This window comes from Rutidosis leptorrhynchoides, chromosome 1 (genome assembly GCF_046630445.1).
Source record: "Rutidosis leptorrhynchoides isolate AG116_Rl617_1_P2 chromosome 1, CSIRO_AGI_Rlap_v1, whole genome shotgun sequence".
Lineage (NCBI taxonomy): Eukaryota > Viridiplantae > Streptophyta > Magnoliopsida > Asterales > Asteraceae > Rutidosis > Rutidosis leptorrhynchoides.
This window is the reverse complement of record NC_092333.1, coordinates 66,317,399-66,344,879: the sequence shown is the minus strand read 5'-3', so window position 1 is coordinate 66,344,879 and position 27,481 is coordinate 66,317,399. Positions and strand designations below refer to the sequence as shown.

At 34.7% G+C, this 27,481-nt stretch overlaps 3 protein-coding genes across 3 annotated transcripts; 2 read left to right on the top strand and 1 right to left on the bottom strand.

Moving 5' to 3' along the window:
- The first annotated feature begins 10,836 nt into the window (after positions 1–10,836).
- LOC139878178 (uncharacterized) lies at positions 10,837–11,778 on the top strand. Its single transcript, XM_071865357.1, has 2 exons — positions 10,837–10,885; positions 11,033–11,778. Exons 1-2 carry the CDS (start codon positions 10,837–10,839, stop codon positions 11,776–11,778), a joined length of 795 nt encoding a protein of 264 aa, XP_071721458.1.
- A 6,643-nt stretch (positions 11,779–18,421) lies between these two features.
- On the top strand, positions 18,422–19,300 carry LOC139878018 (F-box/kelch-repeat protein At3g06240-like). The gene has a single exon (XM_071865348.1). It carries the CDS (start codon positions 18,422–18,424, stop codon positions 19,298–19,300), a length of 879 nt encoding a protein of 292 aa, XP_071721449.1.
- Positions 19,301–21,536: 2,236 nt separating this feature from the next.
- LOC139877895 (protein SENSITIVE TO UV 2) lies at positions 21,537–27,199 on the bottom strand. The gene is made up of 12 exons (XM_071865325.1): positions 26,831–27,199; positions 26,697–26,735; positions 25,669–25,787; positions 24,882–24,934; positions 24,459–24,799; positions 24,094–24,162; positions 23,937–24,019; positions 23,123–23,440; positions 22,836–22,942; positions 22,295–22,464; positions 21,927–22,123; positions 21,537–21,856 (listed from the first exon to the last, which is right to left on the bottom strand). The coding sequence occupies exons 1-12, from the start codon at positions 27,197–27,199 to the stop codon at positions 21,586–21,588; spliced, it is 2,136 nt and encodes a 711-aa protein (XP_071721426.1). The 3' UTR covers positions 21,537–21,585.
- Positions 27,200–27,481: the final 282 nt, after the last annotated feature.

Below are 27,481 nucleotides of genomic sequence, written 5' to 3'. Positions count from 1 at the left end.
CCGTATATATATATATATATATATATATATATATATATATATATATATATATTATAATTTATCTTATTAATTTATAACAATAAAAAATAATACTCTTAATAATATAGATAATAATAAAAATTTATAAATAATATTATTAATAATAATAATCTTATTATTAATGATAATGAGTTGTGAAATAGTAATAACAATAATTTTAATGATTTAATGATTTTAGTAATACTGATTATACTAACAATATTAATAATAATATTTATAATGTATATAATAATTAATAATAATAATAGTGATATTAATAATGATAACAATAATTTTAGTAATAATAATAACACTATAACAAATTTAATGTATCAACTTTCATATCTATATTTTATATATGGAAAATAATAGTATAACTAATACTGATTTTAATATTAATATTAATATTAATATTATTAATAGTAATAATAGTATTAGTATAACAATTATATATATATATATATATATATATATATATATATATATATATATATATATATATATATATATATATATATATATTTTAACATGATTATATTTAATATATTATTACCATATACTATAATTATTCAATATGTATTATATAATAACATCTGTTGAATATTTAATATTTATACCATTTAACATAAATACTTATAATATATGTGGTTGCATAAAAATATAGTTGTCTTGTATATATATAAGTATAAATTTCAACATATAGTATTTATAACTTTTATATATGCTCCAATATACATATAATAATTATGTATATAAATAATACATAGATTCATTTTAATATCAACTTAATTATTTTGTATAAGTATTAAACTCATGGTTAAATTGTATTTTCTTGTTTCAAATAATCTTATATACTTATACTTATTTTCATTTATATATATATATATATATATATATATATATATATATATATATATATATATATATATATTAATATATATACACCTATTTACAATTAATTGTTCGTGAATCATCAGGAATATTCAAAGGTCAAATGCATACATGGACACAGTTCAAAGTTTTTGAGACTTAACATAACAGACTTTGCTTATCGTGTCAGAAACATATAACGATTAAGTTTAAATTTGGTCGGAAATTTCCGGGTCATCACATTTCTTTCTTTTGTAAGTACTTTAAAGTTGTGATATTGTTAATTTGGTCAAGTATTACTAGTTAAACTTGATCTCATATTTCTTGAAACTAAAGTTAACTTTATAAGTTCAAGAACATGGAAGTATAACTTTCTAGTTATAACTTCACACACTTATGTTGGATCTAAGTTTTTATAGCTTATGGTCTTCTAATTTTGTTATAAATAAGAGCTTATAAGCTTACATACATTCTACAAGATTAAAATCTAAGTTTCATAACTTATGGTTTCATTAAAGTGAAGATCCAAGTTCTATAACTTAGGATCTAACTTAAGAACACTAGATCTAGACTTTCTAGTCTAGGATCTTTAAGATCTAACTAAGATCTAAGTCCTACAACTTAAGATCTTGTTTATTTAGTTTACTTTCAAGTTTTAACTTAATATTACTATTAGAACTCATGTATGTGTCGGATCTAAGATCTTGATGTAATTTTGGTTCATCAAACTATTTACAACCCTTAATTGAGTTGTGCTACATATCTTAGACTTACACTAGTGTTATTATGGTCAAAACTTGTTTAAGATGATGTAAACACATCAACGAGTTGTATACTTGAAGCTATAAGCATCAAGGATGAGAACCGTGATGAGCATCAAGCACCAAGAACCCACCGGAGCACCTTACCTACTGTTTTCCGGGTCTGATCAGTAACCTGGGCTACTGGAAAAGTTTATTTCCAGCTAGTTCAGTTCGAGTAGATGATTTTCCTTTTAGACCTCGTCTTAATCCGAGTTACGGTTTAGGATTTATGGCCATCCGAAAGTCACTACACCCTTTTAATGTTGTGCTGAAATTTCTGACCTACTCGCACTTAAACCTTTGCCACGGTCAAACGAAGACGAGTTTGGTTCTGGAATTTGGTCAAACTCTAGGGGACTCATACACGGAGCCATGGCCACTGGTCTCACCTCATTTTAGTTTGTATAGAGGTCGTGGCGACTGAACGAATTCAGCCTTTATTTCAAACTCTATTCTTGATTGAAACTTACTTTACCCTTTTTGATTAATGATGAATGATGATGATACTTAAGACCTAATTTACATACTTTTAAATCTTTGGGAACGATTTACTGACTTAGTAACTTTTAACTTAGGTTTAGGACCTTTCGGACAAACTACTTGCTTACTATTCCCGCGTATCGACCTATACTAGTTTTCACTGTGAGTTATAGCATCCCTTTTTTTTACTTTAACTATTTTGGGAACTGAGAATACATGCGCATTTTACGTTTTACATACTAGGTAGGAGTTCTTAAACTTTATATATTTCTGGGTTATACAACGGCATAAACTTTCCCCTTAGCTCGGTAACGTTTAGTCATTGGTCTTTGAACCGGTGAACACGAATCTTAGATATGGATCCATAGGGTTTGACATCCCCACTCGGGCTAGTCGCACTAGCATTTAATGGGTGTTTAATACTTCGTAAACTTTCGCACTCGCCAAGTGTACTTTTAGGGGGTGTTATTTACGTTAAGTTAGTTACCAAGTGCCCACGGTTGAACATATACTTTTCATACTGTTTTGAAACACTGAAATCTCGTGGCCTACCTTACATTACTGTTACATTAAACTATAGCTCACCAACCTTTGTGTTGACATTTTTAAGCATGTTTTTCTCAGGTGCTTAAGAGGTTTGTTTTCTTTCGCTGTTGTAGTCCTGCTGTAGACACCCGCTGCTTGTGTTAGAGATGTCTTCGCATGAAACGTTTATTTTGCATTTAAACTCTATTACTTTTGAACAATGAATTTGTAACGACCTATGGGTCACGTACTATTATTATTGCCTTCTATTCGTATAAGCACACTATCGATTGTAAAACTTTTAATGTTGGTTAAGACGTCACTCCGTTTTATGAATGCAAACTTATTTTAAAACAGCATATAGTGTTTGACCTTGTAATGATCCTGTTGTTGATGATCCGTACACGTTAATTTTGTACGGGGCATCACAATTGTTGTGGTAGTTGTGATGATGTTGTTGTTGGTGGTGGAGATGGTGGTAATGGTATTCATGTAGGCATGTGGGATTAGTAAGTGGGTTTCATCATTGATGATACATTCAACCCCCGACTATGTATCACGCAGCCACGCAGGCCCGGCCCAAAGGGGGAACAAGGTGATCCCTTGCTCAGGGCCCAACATTTTTAGGGGCCCATTTTTTTAAACTCGCTCAATGGTCCACTAGCAAAATAAACCTTTTACAAAGGCCCCACTAGCAAGACCCTCATTTGACTAACATGGAGAAGCTATTGAATTGTGTCTGATCCATTTAATGAATTGCTCTTGGAAGATTGCTCTAACACCGATGTGGGAACTGGAAAGATTATGTAATACTATGTTTTAAGGGCATTTGGCTTTATCATTTTTTGTCCACTCGTAAAACAAGACTTGTTATGCTTTCTCTGTATCATTTTCTTTTGCCCACATCATCTAAAAGCTAGGGTTGGTCAGTATTTTAAAACCGTTTAACCCGAAAACCAAATTGAAACCAAACCATAAAAAACCAAATCGAATTTGAAAAACGGTTTTCGTATCGAGTAAAAACTGAAACCGAATTTGAATTCGGTTTTCGGTTTTGAAAATTCTGAATTCGGTTAAACCGAATTCAAAACCGAATTCAATATTTTAGATATATTTAATTTGTATATTTATGTTTTAATTTCATTATATTTTTAGAATCCAATCATCTAAATACATTCTCACCCATATGACGAGTTGGCAGCCCACATTATATTTATGTTACTCAATGTATTATGTTCTTTTTATTACTAACGAAAGCAGTAAACGTCATAATTAAGTTGTAAATATTAATAAATCATCGAATTCTTGATAATTCAATGGTACGTCATTGTTTTAGGTTATAAATAACTAAGGCATCAGTAATACCATAATTAAACTACCATGGTTCTTAATTTAGTGTTTTGAATATTTCAAAATTTTACCTTGCATGCAATGAGTTAGGTATTGTGGTTGTTGTTATTGTGAAAATATAAAGATTTTGTTTGAAGTTTGAAATTTACATACATTGATATCTTACTATACCTTAAAAGAGAATTTTTATGAGGAAATAAGTCTTCCTAAACTATCCTTTAATCACCATTAGATCAACATTGGACTTTTATCTACCCTATAATCTAACGGTTAAAATTAATTCTGCGAAACCATTACTTAATCTAAAATTAGCTACCAAATGTCACCAAAATACCCTTTTTAATTAATTCCACCTCAATTCAAATTTCAAATTTTAAAAACCGCATTTACTCCATTTCCTAAAATTATGATAAAAAGTCAAACAATGCATTCAATTCTCCATTAACATACACATTCATTCAAAATTCAAATTTTAGAAACTCATTAACTACCTTTCCTAAATACATACAAATTCAAAATTTGAATTTTAAACAATAAATTAAATGAATTGGCTGTAATTAAGGAAAATAAGTATAAACCATTCAAATTTTTTTACGCATTATTTTTGGCCAATATCCCTTCCAAATCTCATTTTTGAATACCCACATCCCATTCTTTAAAATCGAAGCAACCGGATCTGAAGAACTCGATATCTTCCACGCGATTCTTCATAAACGATTCAATCTATACAGCAGATTTAATCCTAATCAAATTTGCGTCCCTATTTTTCTGCGATTACAACACTTTGTTCTTATCTATTTGGAATGTTGTTTAACAGATGCAAGTATAGATATACGATGCTCATCACGACGCAACCACTGTCGTCTGATTTTCATTTTTGAACAACCAGGTAACGTTTGCTGTTGTTCTGATCGAAACTGAAGATGGGTTCTGAATTATATGTGATATATTTCCTCAATTTCAGTTGCCATAAAGAAAGGTATTTGCTTTATATCATAAAGTATTATATATTTTATGGGTTTTATATGTTATGATTGAATTAACATTGGGCTGTTCTTAAATCTTCAATATGAAGAATTTTATTGAATTTTATTGAAACATTGGGTTGTTCTTAAATCTTCAAATTCAGTTTCAATCCCTTCCACTCATACGATTTGATTGTCGCTTCTTCTCCCACTCATTTTTATTGAATTTCGAATTAGCAATACGATTGGTGAATTAAATCCCGACCTAATCGATTCCTACTTTCGTTCATCATTTGCAATATGATTCACTTCTCGATTGCGAACTTTGCCGATTACAAGGTACGTTCATCGTTGATGATTTCAATTGGGATTTTGAAATAATTGTCTTTGATTATATTTAGATCCGCGATGATATGACCCAGGTTCCAACCATTGCATTTTAAGGTGTTGGTTTATTGTATACTCAGATCGAATCAAGTTTTATTATTAATCTTTGGTAAGTGTGTATGTGATCATAAGTGATTTTAATGTCAGGCTTTAGTCATGAAGATGTTACTATGATATTTAAAAAAAAATCTTAATTATTTCAGCTTGCATCGATTCAGAAAGATAGAAAGAGGTGGTAATGGTGATCTTAATTATCAAATGGTCTCTGATGTGACAAAATCAATCATGAAACTTTTGAATGTGTTGACTGATGACTAGGTACGCATTCATCTTAAAGGTCAAAGTGGTGGTTTTCAAATTTAGTGTACAAAATGTGTGCCCACTTGCTGTTTCAGAGGATCGCATTGAGAGGGCTATTTATAATCGACAAATAAGGTGTTATCTAACACTCCATGTGGGAAGAAGTCGGTTTTATATGTCACCAAATCACATAAACGCAAAAAATAGCAAACGAATGTTCCAATGGGTTTTGATCGGGTAATTTTTTTTAACAATTTTTATTCTTTTTAACTTTTAAAGATGATAACCAAGTGTGTAATGAGTTAAACCTGCAAAGTTTTAGTCTTTATATGTATAAATGGTGTTAAATGATTAATATTTACAATGATACCTCTAAAAAATAAGAAATATTAAGTGGGAGTTTATCTTTTATAAGTCCTCATTGTTCAAAACCTACAAAACAAGTGGGTAATAAATAAAAGCTCTAAAGTTTAAATCTTTACATATGTTAAAAATAAAATTGGCTGATTCATTTAATTTAATGAGTACCTATAAAAGATTAATGTTTGTGGGGTTTTCTTAGTGTTTTTAACTTTTTAGTACATTGGGTTTTACAAAGAACATGGTTTCTAAAGGAGAGTAGGCAGATTATGTACTGTAGTAGTTATATGAATCGCTTGACACTGATGTTTCAAATTACCTTAATGCAGATCGATACCTAACTTCAAGCATACCGTACGTGCATTTATATGTCATTTGCAACTACTCTACTGTGTGAAAAAAAATCAACCCAGATACATCAGGTGGTGGAATCATCTAAATCGTGGTAAAGCGCTACTTTCACATTTTACTTTCAAACTTTAATCATATGCAAATGCTTAAATATTAATGCAAATCACATAATTAAATTTAAGTTTATACGTTCATAGTGTAAAATACATATATGAAGATTGAAACCACCATAAGTTGAGTTATCTATGAAAATTCCAACAGGTAGGTGAATCAACTGTATACTTCTATAGTATTTTAAAACTTCATTTTCATTTGTAAGCTGCATACACTGATAGTAGGTGTTAGTCTCATTTTTTTCAGAGTGGGTGGGTTTCGGATAAAATGCATTAGACATCTAGACTAAATCACAAGTTGCAGCTGTTTCAAGTTCACTTTTTTTGGAACTCGACAAGTAGTTTTGACAAGGTAACGATTGACCCTAAAATAGCAAGTTTATTATTATTTTTTTGTCTACGTAGGTGTCATTCAATTAAGAAGTCAACGTAACACTTGACCCTTAATATGATGGTCTCTTATTAGCATTATTTTTATGTCTTTGTAGGCGGCGTTGAATATGCCGTTCAATATTAAGTTTATGATACGGTTGGTAAGATGTTCAACGTTTTATCCATATTTCCAATAATCTAAACATATTTGTGATCTTATAACAGAAGAGTGTAGTGAAGTTTTGTCGTTCTTTTATATTGTTGTTACGCTTTCTGGTCTCAGCCAACATCCTTAGGAAGAGTTTTACCCGTCCAAGCCTACTTGGCAGTGGGTTTGATCCCAATGATATTGTGCTCGTTTCGGATTCTAAGAAGGGGCTTAATAGAAGACTAGAGCAATGGAGGGTGGCCTTAGAAAGTAATGGTCTATACATTAGTAGACAAAAGACGGAATATCTTAGTTGCGATTTTGATAGGAATGTTGATGAACAAAGTGATGGAGTGAACATCTGTATCGGAGACCAGATCTTGCATCCACAAACTTCATTTAGATACCTGGGCTCGGTGCTCCACAAATCGGGGTGAAGTGGAGAGCAGCGACAGGAGTCTTATGCGACAAGAAGATCCCCCTTAAGCTGAAAGGGAAATTCTTCAAGGTGGCAATTAGACCTGCCATGTTATACGGATCGGAGTGTTGGCCTATGACGAAGAACAATAGAGGAGGATGGAGGTGGCAGAGATGAGGATGCTTAGGTGGACATGTGGTAAAACCATGTTAGATATGATTTCTAATAGTGTTTTTAGGGAGAACCTGAAAGTTAGAAGCATCATCGACAAGCTTAGAGAAGAACGGCTTCGATGGTTTGGGCATGTGAGAAGACGACCTCCTACTGCCCCTGTTAGGAGGGTTGAGACACTTACGGTTGACGGCGTACGAAGAAGGGGTAGACCTACGCGTAGGTGGGAAGATAGAATAAAGCTAGACTTGAAGGAGCTCTTATTGACCGAGGACATGACCTCTGATAGGGTTGCGTGGAGGACTAGAATTAGAATAGACGAGTAGGTTGATTGCTTTTGTTTGTGTGTTTGTGTGTATGTGGTTTTGTGGGTCTGTGTGGGTGTCTTCTTTCACTATGTTTTTTTTTTTCCTAGACCCATGCTTGATGGTGTAGGTTTGGACATGTTGGTTTTTATGGGTATGTTTGGATGTTCGTGTTTGTATGTATGTATTTAAGTTTGTACGTAGGTTTATGTATGTTTGTTTGTATGTACGCTTTGCTTTTCTGCTTGCCTATGATTGTATTTATGTATATATGTATGTTTGTATGTTTATATGTATGTATAGTTATATGTATGATTGTATGTATATTCGTATGTTTGTATGTTTTCTATATATGTTTGTGTATGTAGGTTTTCCCGTATGTATGCGTCTAGGTGGTTATCTATGAATGTACGTTTGTATGCTTATGTAGGTTTTGGTAGATACGGTTTTATGTATGTTTGTAGGTTTATTTTTATAGACTGACTTGCTATGATGTGATTTTATCTGTATGTGGACATATATGTTTATTGCTTATTTAGTGCAGCTTTACTTTATACGTCTTGTGCTCCGCAAAACACTCTAAGGTACGTTTTTTTTTCTTTTACGGCTCTGTTTCAGGAGCCATCAGCAAGTGTCTACTTATTGGCGACTTGACTGTCGCTTAGAGCCTAAATAGAATCCCAGGCAACATTTTAAAACCCATGGAAATTTGTTCCTCCATTTTCATGGCGATGGCATTTACTTTTTACTAATTTTTTTTTTTTTTTTTTTTTTGCCCGGAGGTCCGTTGCAAGCAATCTCTTTATCTGTCAAACATAGAGAAGGAGGACTTTCTCTACTCTTGTGAGTGTTTCACTCGGGGTGGTGAAATGACTTCTCTTTGTCCTAGGGTAGAGGAAGGATTGTCTACGTCCCACCTCCCCCATACCCTACAAGTGTGGGATTGGGTATTGTTGTTGTTGTTGTTGTTGGAATAAAGGCCCACAAAAAGTGGTTCCGACACCACAGTTAAAGCAATAACAGAGTGGGTGGGTTTCGAATAAAGCAATAACAAGTTGTACATATTTAGATTTATACATAACATACAAGATTTGATATGTCAGGTTATTAGTACAACTCTTGGTAGTTTTAAATTTTCAAAGTACAAGCTTAATGTTTTGTTTATAGCAGTTTTTTTTTGTTTTCAGTTTGGAAAATATTATATCCTTCATTCCTTCTTATTTTCCTGTTATTGGATATGTTTAATTGTTGTAAACCGATAACATGTGTGATAGTGCTTAACTTTTTTGTTTTGTCTATGATTAGGAGAGAGAGGCATCCTTGAATGAAGCTTTATCTGATATAGATATAACTTAATGGGTTGCAGGATTCTCATGATATAAATTGTTGATGTTGTATTTGTTTAATGCTCTACTTTTCAAGTCAAATCAAACTATTATTTAAGTATGAATGAAGAAACAAGAAGACTATTTCAACATGCTATATCTTAAGTCTTTGAGGTGACGGTTGGGTCATATACACCACTATCACTATCTCCTGTTGTTTAATCGATTATTGTATAGCAATATCACTTGATTCATCTTACTTATTGACTAATTAAATGCGCATTCGTATCGTAAAACATTTGTATCAACATACTACGTATGAAATTTGGTCTTGCTTAAAAAATTAATCATGTCCAAAATCTGCAAATTTTGTGGGTCTTAAACGTTATACCTATATTAACATTATAGTTATATAACATTCATTTATTTATAACATTATAAATTATAAAAATCTGTTTATACTTTTCTTTAACAAAATTCTTTCAAGAATCTCGCGAATTCGCGGGTCTTTAACTAGTTTTCATGATATGTGAACTAAAATTAGTTAATAAATAACACACTTAATAATGATTATATTTATGTATTGTGTATCATATAATCATACATATTTTATAACTTTGTATGTTGAATGGTTTTTTAATGAAATTTTAATTTTGTTTAATATATGGTTTTAACCGAAACTGAACCGAAAACCGAATTGAAAAGTCAAAACCAAATTGAAACTAAACTGAATGTAAATTCGGTTTTCGGTTCGGTTTTTGGTTTTGATTTCAGAAGTTGAAAAACCGAACAAACCGAATCGATTAAACCGATTAACCAAAAAATCGAAAACCGAACGTATGAACACCTCTACTAAAAGCAAATAACCAGGCTTACTAATTGATCATTACCACAAGATTTATATATCAATTGTTCTCTTTTCTCAACATTTTATATTTTTTATGATTAATTTATTACAATACAAATCCTTTTGAGTGATAAATTGATTAAAGTTGTAAACATACCTAAATAAGAAACAATACATATGAATTTATGTGTCTAACAACATAAATTTGTCTTGTAAATATACAAATAAAAATAATATAACGTTTATATACCAATTAACAAATAGATTATAGTACATGATTTTAGATCTAAATTTGTAAATAGATGTATCAATACTATTTTAATTTTACACTAAATAATGTAGAAATAGATCCTTATAAAAAGTTTATATGGTTTTAAATTAGTATAAGTTTTTTCCTTATTAAGAAAACTAGAGTACAACAACACCAACCATTTTAAGACTCGAAATAAGTAAAAAAACTAGATGACCCTAAGGTTGCTCCCATTGTTGCCGTCCACAACCTCGCCCAGGCCACCGCCCACATGGGCGCCCTTGGCGGCAGCTTGCCCAGGCATCCGCCCAGACGCTCGCCCAGCTCATCGTCCCTCGTTCCGTGCATTTTGATCATATTCGTGGACGGAAATCTTGAGCTTTTTATTATTATTTTTTGTTTTCCTGAAATGGAGGATAATGCACAAAATATATGGAGGATAAAGCTTTAAGAAAATGGAGGTTGAAGCTTTAAGAAAATGGAGGTTGAAGGTGTTAAAGAGGAAGTTAAGAAGATGAAGCAAGATGGTGATATTTTTATTTTTTTTATTTTAATTGTGGGTCACATTAAATTTATGGTCAAGTATGATGATTCATGGGAGCATGTTTATTTTATTTTATATTTTTTAAGAATTAATAGTTTTTACGGTTAAAGAAATTTTATTTTGGGAAAAGGTACAAAGATTTCCTTTTGGAATGATATTTGGGTAGGCGTCTCAAAATTAAAAGATCAATTCCCGTCTCTTTTTCGTTTGTCTTCGAAAAGAAATGGGTGGATTGCGGATATGGGGGTGTGTAATGAGAATGGTCTTATGGAGTGGGATCTTGGGTTTTCAAACTACCTAAATGAATATGAAAATATTCAACTTCAAACTTTATTGTCTTTGCTAAGTGGGAAAGTTTTTGATCGTTCCAAAGAAGATGTAATTCAATGGGTGCATTCAGTTGATAAAGTGTTCACGGTTGCGGAAGGGATACGAGTGATGCTTTCTTATAATTTGGTTAATGAAGTCGATTGGCTAAATATAGTTTGGAATAAATTTGTTCCTACAAAGATAGCTATTTTTCATTGGCAAACGATCCAAGGAGGCGTTCCGGTAAAAGAAGTTTTGGGTTATAGAAGGTGTCTTCGGGACATTACGGATGACAAGTGTGGGTGGTGCTTATCTCATGTCGAGTCGATTGATCATCTTTTTCTTCATTGTTCATGGTCACACAAAATTTGGTCGGCTCTTTTTAATTGGTGGAATGTTTGTTGGATCATTCCTTCGAATATTCTTGAATTCTCTCTTGAGTGGAGTAATGGGTTGGGGATGAAGGCGTCAAAATTTTGGAAGCTTATTGGTCCGGTTACTCTATGGGCTATGTGGTTAGCCCGAAACGAGTTGGTTTTCAATGGGGTTTATTTGTGTGGGTCGTAATTGTGGAGCGGATAAAGCTTAAGGTTTTTCAATGGTTGGTAAATGCTAAATTGTGCAAGAGCTACCAATTTTACTTATGGTCAAATCTGATGGGAAAATAATCACAACGGGCAATCTACAAAGCGGAAACAAACCCGTTTGACAAGCATTTCCCGACCCGTATGAACCCGTGAGGAAACTAACAAACAAGCTATATCAAAACCAACCCAAATCAGTCCCCAAATCTGTTCCAAATCAGCAAATACAAAATAATTGAGCACACACTAAAACACGAGACTTTTTACGTGGAAAACCTCTCAAAATCGAGAGTAAAAACCACGGGACTCGTAAGCCACTTAAATTCCACTATCATCAACAAAGAGAGCAATACAATAATACTTCTCTAGATCAACTAGAGGTATACAACATCATCATACTCTTGAACAACAATAATCAACAAGTATATGAAACAATTAAAGACAAAAGAAGAATTTTATCACCCAAAATTCTGCTACTGTTCGACCTACTGTAACTCGAGCTACAGACCACTTGAGACGAATTCAACGGTTGAAAATGTTGGCACTGATGTCAGGAAGACACAGCCCAAAAAATGAAGAAGATTCAACGGTCGGATCTCCGGGGATCGAAGGTTTTCTGGCCTGCTGTCACTGTAGACGGGAATTGGGGTTTTGACTCTTTTTCTTGATCTCTCTGTGATCTTTCTTTCTCTCTTGATAATAAAACAGCTGCACCCAATTGAGATTTGAAATGCCCTCAAATGATTGACCAAGTCAACCAACATTTGGGCCTAATTTGTTGGGCCTTGGGCTTGGTTTTAATTTCCTCATATTTGGAAACTAAATAAAATACCCAACAAATCTCCCCCTTTTCAATTATGAGGAAGGAATCGCCATCCCGGCGATCGAGCAACATACCTTGAGCTTCTCACTTGCTAAAGCCTTTGTGAACATGTCAGAACCATTATCATCAGTGTGAACTTTATCAAGTTCAAACGAACCATCTTCAAGACGTTCTCTAATCCAATGATACCGCACATCTATATGTTTTGTCCGCTTATGATACATAGAATTTCTAGCCAAATGAATCGCACTCTCATTATCACAAAGAACCACATATCGTGATTGCATAAATCCAAGGTCTTGTAGAAACCTTTTCATCCACAGTAGTTCTTTGCACGCTTCTGTTGCTGCCATATACTCAGCCTCGGTTGTAGACAATGCAACACACTTTTGTAACCTTGATTGCCATGAAACTGCTCCCCCTGCGAAAGTCATCAAATATCCAGAAGTGGATTTCATGTTATCTTTGTTTCCAGCCATATCTGAGTCTGTATAACCAACAAGCACCGGCTCTCCATTTCCGAATGTGATACCTAACTTTGAAGTACCTCGTAAGTATCTCATAATCCATTTAACCGCTTCCCAATGCTTCTTACCCGGATTTGACATAAACCGACTAACAACACTTACCGCATGAGCTATATCTGGCCTAGTACACACCATAGCATACATCAAGCTACCAACTGCTGACGCATATGGAACTATATCCATCTCCTCAACATCCTCCTTTGAAGTAGGACAATCTCTTTCTGTTAGCTTAAAGTTGTTTGTAAGAGGGGAACTAACCACTTTAGCATTCTTCATGTTGAATCTACTTAGCACCTTTTCAATGTATTGCTCTTGTGATATATGTAACGTCTTAGCACCTCTATCTCTAGAAATTCGAATGCCAAGAATCTGTTTTGCTGGCCCCAAGTCTTTCATAGCAAAAGACTTGCTCAATTCTCGCTTCAACTGCGCAATTCTTTTAATATTTTTACCAACAATCAACATATCATCAACGTATAACAACAATATGATGAAATCATCATCACCAAACCTCTGAAAGAAAACACAATGATCTGAAGTTGTCTTTCGGTAGCCTTGCTTTCCTATAACCGACTCAAACTTCTTATACCACTGTCTCGGTGCTTGCTTCAACCCATATAAACTTTTCTGAAGTCTACAAACATAATTTTCTTTACCCTTAACCCGAAAACCTTCAGGTTGCATCATGTAGATTTCCTTATCCAAATCACCGTGAAGAAAAGCAGTCTTGACATCCATCTGTTCAACCTCAAGATCAAGACTAGCAGCTAATCCAAGAACCACTCGAGTAGATCCCATCTTCACAACCGGTGAGAAAATCTCATCAAAATCAATACCCTTTTTCTGGCTGAATCCTTTAACGACTAACCTAGCTTTGTACCTTGGTTGTGAAGTAAGCTCATCTGTCTTCACTTTGAATACCCATTTGTTTCTCAAAGCTCTCTTGCCTTTAGGTAACTTCACCAGCTCATAAGTATTGTTCTCATGCAAGGAATTCATCTCATCTTGCATAGCTACACCCCACTCTTTCTTATGCTCATCTTTCATTGCTTCTGAATAACATTCTGGCTCTCCCCCATCAGTAACTAATACATACTCATCAGCAGAATATCTAACAGAAGGATGACGGTCTCGGGTAGACCGCCTAAGTGGGACAAATGGGGGCACATCTGGTACTGGAATCTCTACCTGCTCCGGAGCATAATCATCATCAGTACCATGTTCATCATTATGAACATCATCTCCAACATGTTGTGGAGTAACTGGATCCAAATCAACAAGATCAGCACTAGTTTGAGGAACTGAATCTGTCTTCTCAACATCTTTTAACATCTGATCTTCTGTAAAAACAACATCTCGGCTTCGTACAAGTTTCTTCTGAACTGGATCATATAACCTGTACCTAAAATCATCTTCACCATAGCCGAGGAATACACATGGCTTAGTCTTCATATCAAGCTTTGACCTCTCATCTTTGGGAACATGAACAAAAGCTTTACATCTAAAAACTCGTAAATGACAGTAAGAAACATCTTTGCCGCTCCAAACCCTGTTAGGAACATCAAAACGCAAAGGAACACAAGGGGTTAGATTAATAATATGAACTGCCGTATTTAAAGCCTCACCCCAAAAGGAATCGGACAACCCTGCATGTGAAAGCAAACATCTAACTCTCTCAACCAAAGTTCTGTTCATCCTCTCTGCTAAGCCATTCAACTGAGGTGTCTTTGGTGGAGTCTTTTGATGCCGAATACCATTCTCCTTACAATAAGCATCAAATCTGCCAATGTATTCACCGCCATTATCAGTCCGAATACACTTGAGTTTCTTCCCCGTTTGCCTTTCAACTAGTGTATGAAATTCCTTAAACTTTTCAAATACTTGATCCTTTGACTTTAAGGTATAAACCCACACCTTCTTGAAATGATCATCGATGAATGTAACAAAGTAGGAACATCCACCAAGTGTCCTAGTCTTCATAGGCCCACAAACATCCGAATGAACTAGATCAAGTATGTTCTCCATTCGAAAAGGAGAATGACTCTTAAACGCAACTCTGGTCTGTTTCCCTGCCAAACAGTGAGAACACTTACTCAAATCAATACCACTAACACCCGACAACACATTCTTCTTGAACAAGATAGACATCCCCTTTTCACTCATGTGGCCAAGTCTTTTATGCCACAACTCAGTAGAATCAACATTGTCCACTGCGTTAACAATGTTCTGGATGATCTTCGGACGCGTGATGTATAATCTTGAGTCTTTCTTGCCTCTTCCCACTATCATAGAACCAAGAGTTAGTTTCCAAATACCATTACCAAAACCGTTATAATAACCATCATCATCAAGAATGCCTGTTGAAATAACATTAAGTCTCATATCCGGAACATGTTTTACATTATGCAAAACTAACTCCATTCCCGTGTCAAATTTCAAACAAACATCTCCAATACCAACGATCTTTGATAACCCGGCATTACCCATCCTAGCAAATCCATAGTCACCTGGAGTGTAAGATGAGAAGTGATCTCTACAAATTGCAACATGACATGTAGCACCACTATCAACAATCCAACTCGTGTCATCATGAGTAAGATTGATCATATCATAATCAATACAAACAAAGAACTCATCTGTGATAGCGTTAACTTCAACCTTATCATCATCACCACCATCACTTTTCTTTTGTTTATTCTTGTCATATGCCTTTTTCTTCTCATTCTTCAACTTTGAACAATACCACTTTGTGTGCCCCTTTTCATGACAATTATAACACTCAACGTTAGCAAATTTGCCTTTGCGTGAGCTGCTACGATGATTGCCTCTTTTACCCTGACCTCTACTATGACTTCTCCCTCCCGTTTCTGTGACCAAGATATCTGACTGTGAAGAGGAACCTTGTGACTTTCTTCTCATCTCTTCATTCAAAATACTACCCTTAGCCAATTCCATGGTGATAGTACCATTCGGTGCAGAGTTGGACAAAGATGTCCTAAAAGTCTCCCAAGAGTCCGGTAATGTACCAAGTAACCAGAGACCCTGAATCTCATCCTTAAACTTGATACCCATACCTGCAAGCTGATTTATAATACCCTGATATGCATTTAGGTGATCTGTAATAGGAGTCCCATCATGATACTTCAAAGCCATCATCTGCTTAATTAAGAACAACTTGTTATTCCCAGTCTTTCGTTCATATAACTGCTCAAGCTTTTTCCATAAGGCTTTAGCATCAGTCTCCCCAGTAATATGATTCACAACATTATCATCAACCCACTGCCGAATATACCCACATACTTGTCTATGCAAAATTTTCCATTGAGCATCAGATTTTTCCTCAGGTTTATCCTCAGTAAAAACAGGCAAATAATAATCTTTCACATAAAGAAGATCCTCCATTTTACCTTTCCAAACATGATAATTTGAACCATTTAAACTAATCATTTTACTTGTATTAGCTTCCATCTTTCACACAAGTCAAATCAAATAACCTAGCTCTTGATACCAATTTGATGGGAAAATGGTCACAACGGGCAATCTACAAAGCGGAAACAAACCCGTTTGACAAGCATTTCCCGACCCGTATGAACCCGTGAGGAAACTAACAAACAAGCTATATCAAAACCAACCCAAATCAGTCCCCAAATCTGTTCCAAATCAGCAAATACAAAATAATTGAGCACACACTAAAACACGAGACTTTTTACGTGGAAAACCTCTCAAAATCGAGAGTAAAAACCACGGGACTCGTAAGCCACTTAAATTCCACTATCATCAACAAAGAGAGCAATACAATAATCCTTCTCTAGATCAACTAGAGGTATACAACATCATCATACTCTTGAACAACAATAATCAACAAGTATATGAAACAATTAAAGACAAAAGAAGAATTTTATCACCCAAAATTCTGCTACTGTTCGACCTGCTGTAACTCGAGCTACAGACCACTTGAGACGAATTCAACGGTTGAAAATGTTGGCACTGATGTCAGGAAGACACAGCCCAAAAAATGAATAAGATTCAACGGTCGGATCTCCGGGGATCGAAGGTTTTCTGGCCTGCTGTCACTGTAGACGGGAATTGGGGTTTTGACTCTTTTTCTTGATCTCTCTGTGATCTTTCTTTCTCTCTTGATAATAAAACAGCTGCACCCAATTGAGATTTGAAATGCCCTCAAATGATTGACCAAGTCAACCAACATTTGGGCCTAATTTGTTGGGCCTTGGGCTTGGTTTTAATTTCCTCATATTTGGAAACTAAATAAAATACCCAACAAAATCAACCTTGGGTGTTTGTTTAAAGTGATGTCAAGGTGTTTGGGTAAAGGTTTCTGCTTTAATTTTGGTCCTCTGCTTGCTGTGGTATAAAGCTCCAAGGTCCTGCTTATGTTTATGCTTTTCGAATTTATGTAGTAAAGTGGCATGCTTTCTGGTTTCTGTATTTTATTTCATTTATAAGGGTGTAAGGCTTGTGTCAAATGGGTATAGATTTGTAAGCCCATTTGACTGATTTTTGTATAGTCTGCAACTCTTCACTGTTTTAGTGAAGTTTTGTTATTAATATACTTCCATGGTTTTGCTAAAAAAAAATTAAAAAAAATTAAATTTTATTTGATTATGATATAAATAATATAATAAAAATAAATAATATTTGATTTTACAAAAAAAAAAATAATAATAATAAAAAATATGGAAGGAGGAGTGTTTCTGTTGGAGTGTTTAGTCCTGGGTTTAGTCCTGGGAATGAAGTGCTGATGTGGCGCTGATGTGGCACATGAGGACTAAGATGGAGGAGTGTCTCCATTGAAAGCACTCTAATGATAACTAATTGAAATCGAGCCTCAACCGGCGTGCAAACCATGACAAAAACTAAGCATACAAATACAACATAAATAAACCTAAACCATAAACTATATATTAAAAGACCAAAAGCTAAATGAATAAACAAAAACCGACGATTCACGATTAAACCAACAAAAGATGTCGGGCCCGAATTAGGAAGAAATCGCAACGTTGAGTAAGGGCCTTTTTTTTACTTTGCTCTAGTCGGTTTAAATTCTCGGGATGCACCCTGATATAAGAGATGTTGTAAACTTAACCCTCAAGTAAAGTAAAGTAAAGTAAAGGAGATTAATATTGTAATATGGAATGTATTAGAATAGAATTGAATTCCAATATAATACCTACCTTATATATATAGATGACATATATATACGGAGTATATCTCATTCAATCAATCAAAGTAATTAACGTAAAATAGACAATAACTTAATGACGTCGACAGAGACCCAAATCGACGTTCTTATTTCCGAGATACTATCCCGGCTTCCGGTGAAATCCGTACTCCGTTTCAGGTGTGTTTCTAAGGAATGGTATTCGTTGTTAACATCACAATCTTTAAAAAACAAGCACTTGGATCGTATAACCGACGACATTCATCAAAACCCTAACATGCTTCTTCAAGTATCTGGACGTAAGTTCATGAAAACCATAGACTGCGAAGTAGACGAAGATGCCGAGCTCATAACACATACCCGTCCATTACCGTCTATATTAAAACGGAAAAAAGTTGTGATTTTAGCATCTTTTCATGGACTGGTATGTGCAGGCATATTAGATAAACATGACAGTTCTCATTATTCAGATTTATTTTTATGGAATCCTTTGACGAATGAGTTCAAGAGGTTGTCAAAAACTAATTACCACAAGGATTGTTACACTGTCCTAAATCCACGATGCGGGTTGTATTATAGCTCATCTGATAATGACTACAAGCTTCTATGTGTAAAGCCTTTTGATGATAGTGTATACATTTACTCATTAAAAAAAGACTCATGGCAAAAGATGGCTGATGCAACAAACAGCCTAAAGAAATTAAAACCACAGTCTAGAAACGAACATTGGAGCCAATGTATTTGGTTGAATGATAATCTCTTTTTTGTAAAAAAGGGGATCTTCCCAAAGGAAACAGGATTTGATTTCGATTGGCCGTCATATTCAATTATAAAGTTCGACACTAAGACTGAAAAGTTCACAGAGATATTAATTCCTTCTGGTTACAAAGAAAGTAATCACCTATTTATTGTTGGGTGCAAACCCAATCCCACATTGGTTGGGGACAAATGTCAAGATCAACATATAAGCTCATGAGTGTCTCTCTCTACTACCAATTAGTTTTAGAGTAATGTGGGAGCTAATGACTTATATGTTTGGTGCTTGTTGGGCTATAACCGGTCCTTTCAGTGGTATCAGAGCGGGTTAGCCCAAATTATGATGTGGATTAATCGCCCCAGTTCGCCAACGATAATGGATCATTGTGTGTGCCTTATATCAAAAAAGATCTCCCTGATTTGGCCTTGGTCAGGTTGAGAGTCGTTGAAGGGGAGGCCTGGTGATGTGGTCTTCGGTTTGAGGGGAGGATTGTTGGGTGTGCCTGGTGATGTGGTCTTCGGTTTGAGGGGAGGATTGTTGGGTGCAAACCCAATCCCACATTGGTTGGGGACAAATGTCAAGATCAACATATAAGCTCATGAGTGTCTCTCTCTACTACCAATTGGTTTTAGAGTAATTTGAGAGCTCATGGCTTATATGTTTGGTGCTTGTTGAGCTATAACCGGTCCTTTCAGTGGTATCAGAGCGGGTTAGCCCAAAATTATAATGTGGATTAATCGCCCCGGTTTGCCAACGATAATGGATCCTTGTGTGTGCCTTATATCAAAGAGATCTCCCTGATTTGGCCTTGGTCAGGTTGAGAGTTGCGGGTAATGGCCGGCGATATAAGATGAATGGATCCTGTGCGGAATATCGTTGAAGAGGAGGCCTGATGATGTGGTCTTCGGTTTGAGGGGAGGATTGTTGGGTGCAAACCCAATCCCACATTGGTTCGGGATAAATGTCAAGATCAACATATAAGCTCATGAGTGTCTCTCTCTACTACCAATTGGTTTTAGAGTAATTTGGGAGCTCATGACTTATATGTTTGGTGCTTGTTGGGCTATAACCGGTCCTTTCATTTATGGCTAGTGTGCGAAGAGACAAACTTCATTTAACTGTCAAGTATGAGAAATATGAATTTTATTTCGGTTGGCTAGGTGACATACCGTATATCAAGGTGTGGAGTTTGAATGAAGATGACGAAGAAATATGGACCAATGTAGAAACTTATAAGCTGATGCCGGATCTTAATTCCAGTTTGATGCCGCTGCACTTGATGAGGAATAAAAATTGGCTTATGATGGGTCATAAGTGTAACTACCATGGGTTACATTCTCGGGATTATTATCTTTATGTATTAAAATTTGATGAGATAACTAATAGAAGCAGAAGAGATGATGATGATAGTGCATGTTCGTATACGCTCGTGAACACGGAGGTCAAACAACCCCAGATAGCGGTAAGATACATCGAGACGTTGGTGTCACCCAATCAATATATGGAGGAGCCAAAATTTCATTACAGAACCAAAAAGAGGAAGATACAATGAGAATCACTATATATATATATATATGAACGACGAGCTAGTAGCAGATGCTTGTTTTTGTAATTTGAAGACTTTTAAATACTTGTGTATTTTATTAGTCCTAGATTTTGTTTGTCTCTCATGATCTTATTTATTTATAATCCTCTATAAAAACTACGAGTAATTAATATTCATGAAACACTACAAGCTCAACCCTTGCTGTGTCAATGTGTGTGTGCAAGCAAGCAAGCAAGCCTGATACAGGTTCCACACTCAATATGGGTTGAACTTCAACTTAAGCAACCAGATTTTGATCTCTTTTACAAATCTGAAGATGTCAAATCAACTAAATTGTTCTACTTGATGCAATTTCACTTCAACTTGAGACAAGGAATCAAATAAGTACTGCCTTAGACCTGCACCTATGTTGATTTAAGAGCAAATTCCACTAATAAGCAACATTTATACCTCAATTTTCTATTTTAGGCAATCTATGTTTATTTGGACGTATAAAGAATTGTAACTGTTTTAGTTTTTCTTTTAAAAGTTAAATGATCGAATTTGTAAACAAATATCCTTAAAGTAGGTTCCACCATCACGTCAAATTAACGCCACCCAAGTCACAAAATTGTTTGGCAGTGGTGTTTTGGCGCGTTGGTGCCTATCTATCACAAACGGGTAGCAAGTCAAAGGGGCGGCACATGCCAAACCCCAAGTTTGGCGTAAATAGTGACTGGTCAAATAGACGAGTAGATAGTGTGCATTTGCAGATTTTACTCAAATAAGGTAACCTTGCTCAGATTGCAGCCATCAGCTTATCTATACAACGCCGTCTACTTTACGAGTACAAAAGTGGTACATTAAATCGTTCATTAAAACTAAACCCAATTGCAATGAAAAAAATATACCGAGGCTCGATAATAATCTCCAAAAAATGCCTTCATATGCGAAGAATCATACCATAATCTGTATGTATTTATCTTTCTGATGATGTGGCATCTCCTAAGAAATTGAACACTCTCTTTTTAAAATTCTGAGCTAAATCCATAATCTCAGATTCCCTCATCTGCCTGGTCACAGTATCGGGTTGTAGAAACCATTTAGATTTTTGTGATAACCTGGTAGCAATGTCAACGGTCAAACATGCCATGTCTCTATTTGTAAGAATGCGTAAAACCGATGTCGAGTATTGGGAACTTGATGCAAGTTTATTTAAAAGGCTGAGCACTTCACGAATCAACAATGTTCTGCACATATAAAACAACACATGAAGATATATTGTATACAAGGCTGGTAAATAGCAAAAATATAAGTTACCTTTCTCTGAAATCGTCAGAGGGCTGAACAGAATCAGACGATCCAACGTCAAGTTCAGAAGCCAATACATGCAGTATCAAGTGAAGATAATTGGTCCTTTGCGAAAGATTACGCCCCAACAAAAGTTCAAACCCATGTCTACCTGATGATGCTAAGAGACCCAGCAAAACGACAACATGTCGTTGAAGTTTCAAGACCTAAATGTTATAAGGATATGTGAATTAACTGTAACATATGGGTCAACAATCATCCAAAGTGTAGACAGATTTTATAAAATAAACTTTTTGTAATAACTTCTATTTCTGTACACACGTATAAATAAGCATAGGCTAAAGATCGAACAGTATAACGAATAATAAAAAACGTACCAAAGTTGCTGGTGCACCATTTCCATTACAAACTAAGCAATCAGTTAAACCATCTAGAATAGTACCCGAGCATTGAAATGGAAGGGTAGTTTCAGCATTCATGGTTGAAACTTCTGCACTTGTCCCCTCTTCTTTACAGGACGAACAGAACATTGACATTAAATTTGGACCTTTACACCAAAACAACTTCAATTATTGGAATGTAAGTAAATGAAAGTAACTCACGAGTAATTAAAACAAACTAGGTATTAAACTGAACGAAAAGCAAACCCTGATGTTATGACATCTTCTAACTAATTATGAAACTTGAGAATGCAACCAAGATTTTTTCCTTACTTCAAATCAAGTTTAAAAGTTTATTTGCAGTGTTTAATATCTAACTTAAAACTTCTAAGACAAGACAAAAAGTGATGATGGTTCTAGATAAGTCATTGATTATGAGTTACAAGTCGCCTTTCATAAGTACTTAGTAAAACGAGCAAAGGTAAACTCACTCTATGAAAATTTGGAAGATTAGAATGAGATAAAAAGATGATCTTACAATTTAGCAGAAGATAGAGAAGATGTACGATTTGCTTCCGCACACCAATCCCGGATTCTTTTCCTAGCAGCTGAGAGATCGTTTGAAAAACCGTCACTTCTCCATACCTACCTTGAGTAAGTAGTAGACAAGAAACTTGAGAAAAGGTATATCAAATGTGAGATAACAGTCTGCAAAGGTGGCAAATTTAACCCATTTGCAAATGATATTTCAGGTCAATTCCACCTCAACCCCGACCCTGTCCAATTTGCCACCTCTGCCAAACAGACAAAGACATTGTAACTTACATTTTCCTTTCCCCGTAAGCATCAGTTCGTAAGACAATAATATTCATGATAGAAACTGCCTCCACTCTCATAATGTCTTCGCTATCTCTTGTGAGAATGTGATGCATTGTTTGATAAAGAAACAACCATTTCGAATTAGAAATTAACGGTGAGGATCCATCTTGCAACGTGTCCTTGTTCCAGATCTTCTTAGCAATTATCGAACTTGTCCAAACCAGATGATGTGAATTACAGGTCTCGCTGATACTCTCACCCATTCCAGAATGTTTTCCAAAGCCTTTATTCAAATTGGATGGGTCATTAAAAATGACATTGTCCCTGAGCACAGTACACTGGAGAGATCAAATCAAAGTTCATAAGACGGAGCATCACGACCCACAATAAAAATAAACTTGATAAAACAACAAACCAATAAGTGGGCCGAAAGCTAAGGAATAAGAACAGGTATTCATCCAAAAAAAAAAAAGTGATGCAAAAAAGTGTTTAAATTAGCATTTCTAATCTTTTGTTACGTTAATTTTTCAAGGTTTAATAAACAGGTTCTGCTTCTAGTTATCAGACAAATTATTATCAGTTTAAGTTTTGGTTCATACTATGTGTGACAAAATCAGTTATCAAATGGTACATTGATACCAATACATAGACAACCGGGTATTAGACACCTTCACATACAACAAAACTTGTAATATTATCTTAAGTGTTGGAAACAAGCAGTACACAAAGATATGGAGATAACATCAGGAAACTGGTAGCCAAACACAAGACCATCATTAACTTGCAAATTGCAATGAATATAAGGGTTGATGAGGTATACCTGCAGCACAATCTTTTATCCATACTCATCATGTGTTTCAAAACCACATTCAGTACACAAAGAGATCTGTGAGCAATCATAGTCTGTTCATGAAAAATAAAGGTGATCAAATATCGATTCATAATGGACATAATTTATTATTATCATTTCGACTCACATTTTGAAGACAACATAGATCAATCAATGCTTCCAAGAAGTCATCCAATCTTCCAATATCATAACTGATCTGCAAAGGTAATAATTTCAAAACTGTGACATTGATTTACATAAGAAAACAAATGGCATCATATCACCTCCATAACAGTTTATGCAAAAAGCTCTGACAAACATACATAGCCCCACATAACTAAAAGAACATCTTGAGTAGTGTCTATGATATGCATACATAATAGATAAAATGGAAACAAATTTCACAAGTAAAAAAAGATGCAAACTTTTTGGTTGACAAGTGAAATAGATCCTGATAAGTTCAATGCTTACCAAGAAGCATGAAATATAAAACAGATGTAAGCAATTACTTACCTTTGTTAATGTTAAGTAGAGATGAGAAATTTTTGCAGCTTCAAAAGCCTGAATTGAATTGTTTGAAGCCACTTCCATTTTATGTGTGGTCTTTTTAGATGGTATGTTCCACCCTAAGGATCCAAAAAGAACCTGTAGATCAGTTTCACAAGCCACAAACAACCTGGTAACTAGGTTAGTTTTTGACTGATGATCACATTGTGGTTCCCAGATGCTTGCCAATTTTCTCGACACTGATAAACTCTTCTCTATAGTCAAGTTAGCTGATAAGGTCTGTTCATCAGTCGATATGGCACGTTCATCATCAGTCTGAACCCCTACAGTCTTGCAGGGAATGGTACCTAACCAAAAGCAAATATTTCAGACTAACCTTTTTTTAATCTACTAATTCCATAGAGCTATATAAGTAGTTGTACTGAATACCTTTAGTCTCTAGACGAACAACAGAATGATCTTCCATAGTATCTTTGAGTTTCCTGCCACATTAGGTAATGTAAATATTTGTAGACATATACAATACCAAAGTACACAGAAAATTGTCTCACCATAAAATACAACATCAACTATACCAAATACCTGTGAAATTGATATGTGGTGTTGCAAATTATATAGACAAAACATGGTCATGTTTGACTAAGGTTTTAGCATCTCAAAGCTACAGTTGACATGAAAGTTGCAAAAAACAATTGTATCGCCAATTAAGAAACTTGTTATATCATTTGTTCTTATACGATTCAAAGTTGATCGTTTTACATGTATAACATACAAATGTTATGCCAAATCTTTATGTAAGTCATTGAGGTCTCTTCACAACTTTTAAAAACTTAAGTGATTCTGCATATGTTACGGAAAAAATAATAATTTACATATATTGCCTTGTGTCCTACAGTTACCAAGAAAAAGCAGCAGGACTCTACTATTTATAAATAAAGCTCCCAAATGAACTAACAAAGTAAACATTCAGTTACTAAACGCTATCCACCACAAATACATTGTAGTTTTGGTTGTTTTAACAGCACACAACACCATCAGATTTTCCTTATTAAGTCACATTCTACACATTCTAAATAAAAGTCCCACTTAACATTCTATAAACTCAGAGATTTTCGTTTTTCTATCATCTGGATGTTTCACGAGCCCTCCAAAAAAGTCAACAATTATACTACGTACACTTGTAACACTTGCAATAATGAATAAAGATATCACTCACAAGTTTATCTTCTTTGTACATAAAGCTTCATCATATCTGGATCCATTTACAGAATGACCTAATCTAAGATTGTTCTCGCCGTTTACTCGAACCTTCCTAAGCTCCACACATTCTTGTTCCTGAAAGTGCAAAGAACAATCTTATATCACAAACTCAGTCCTACAACAATCTTGCAACATATAAGAAATAAAATCTAGAACACAAACTATGCACTACAACTCTAAAAGTAGCGCCAGAAAAAAACAACTATTATTAACCGGTAAATTTGCAATATCACCTACAACGGACATCAATTCATTCAGCTAAGTCATATGGATGATTCAACAAAAGAATTTTCTATAAGGATCATGCTCCTATAGTCCTATCAACATAACACACATCAAGGTTGCAAAAGACGCGAGACGGGGTCGAGACGGTCGGGTCCTAAAAGGGTCGAGACGGTCGAGACGGGGTCGAGACGGAGGTCTAGACGGATGTTGACTAACGTTGACTTTTAAATAAAAATGTTATATATTATATATATATTGTACATTACATTATTCCAAACATAAGCATTTCACACATGTTTAAATACTTCAACATTTCAAACATAAAAAAAGAAACCCTAAGTAATAGCACAACGTTTAATATTAAAAAAAAAAAAAAAAAAAAAAAACTTGAAAATAATCAGAAAAACCCGTTTTTTCCCGTCTCGGACCGTGTTTGACCGTCTTTTGACCGTTTTTTGGCCGATTTCCGTTTTTTCAAACGTTTTATGTATAAACGGTACGGGGCACTCCAAAATCCGTCTACACCTCCGTCTACACCCCCGTTTTTTCCGTTTTTTACAACACTGACACACATAGTACTTTCAAATTTGACTCGTTCCAAGATGATTTTAAACCTTTAACATGTTATAACACTTTAGTAAACAAAGTTTGTATAATAAGTTAAACTTTCACTAATAGCATACTTATTCCTTAATGCATTTTCATACATAATAATTTCATAATATCATAATATCACAAAAATAAAAGTATAAAACATACCATGTTAGTTAGCTGTTTCGACATTCTCCCCAATTCTTCCTGCAAACAAACAAATAATAACGATTTTAGAGTTACTTTAATTTACAACTAAAATGAATAAAACAAGCAAGAATGTACATGGATATATATTAAACCTTCAATCGATCGATTTCTTTTTGTTTCGAACAATTATCATCTTCATTTAAAAAAGAACGATTAATTCCGTTCGAGCAATCGAAACCGTGATTCATTGAGATTTTATGATTATCTTCTTTAACTCTTTGAGACAGTTCTCTCGGCGGAGAATAGCTGATCGAAGGTACATATAGCGGTTGTGGTGGCGGCGGCGGCCGGAAATATGGTTGAGGTGGCGGAAATGTTTGCTGCGGTGGTGGCCGGAAATTATGTTGCGGTGGTTGTTGAGTAGGGTTTGAGGATGAAGAACAAACGGCGGCTTCAGTGAGTTGAATAGCTTTTTGGAGGAATTCATCATCCCACATTTCGAAATCTTGATCGTCTGCCATTGTTATTATTAGATTTGATTAATTAGAATTTGAAGTTCAGATTTATGATTACTGGAGCTTTATGATGATGAAATGAAACGAATGATTTTGGGGGGAAACCACGATGATACAAAGAATGAAAACCTTAAACCTATTTTTTAGATATCGGGTCGGGTCAGTCGATCAACCCACGGGTTTGACTATAAAAATAAATTACGGAGTAAATTAATTATTTAATTTTAACATTTTTAATGATTATTATTAAAAAAACGAGAGATTCATAATGGTTGTTGATAACATTCA

Coding starts and splice junctions, on each gene's coding strand:
- LOC139878178 (XM_071865357.1), top strand. CDS start 10,837: ATGGAGGTTGAAGGTGTTAAAGAGGAAGTTAAGAAGATGAAGCAAGAT. Junction 10,886..11,032: donor TAAGAAGATGAAGCAAGATG/GTGATATTTTTA, acceptor TTTTGGGAAAAG/GTACAAAGATTTCCTTTTGG.
- LOC139878018 (XM_071865348.1), top strand. CDS start 18,422: ATGACGTCGACAGAGACCCAAATCGACGTTCTTATTTCCGAGATACTA.
- LOC139877895 (XM_071865325.1), bottom strand. CDS start 27,199: ATGGCAGACGATCAAGATTTCGAAATGTGGGATGATGAATTCCTCCAA. Junction 26,736..26,830: donor AAGAAATCGATCGATTGAAG/GTTTAATATATA, acceptor GTTTGTTTGCAG/GAAGAATTGGGGAGAATGTC. Junction 24,163..24,458: donor TCTACTTAACATTAACAAAG/GTAAGTAATTGC, acceptor TTACCTTTGCAG/ATCAGTTATGATATTGGAAG.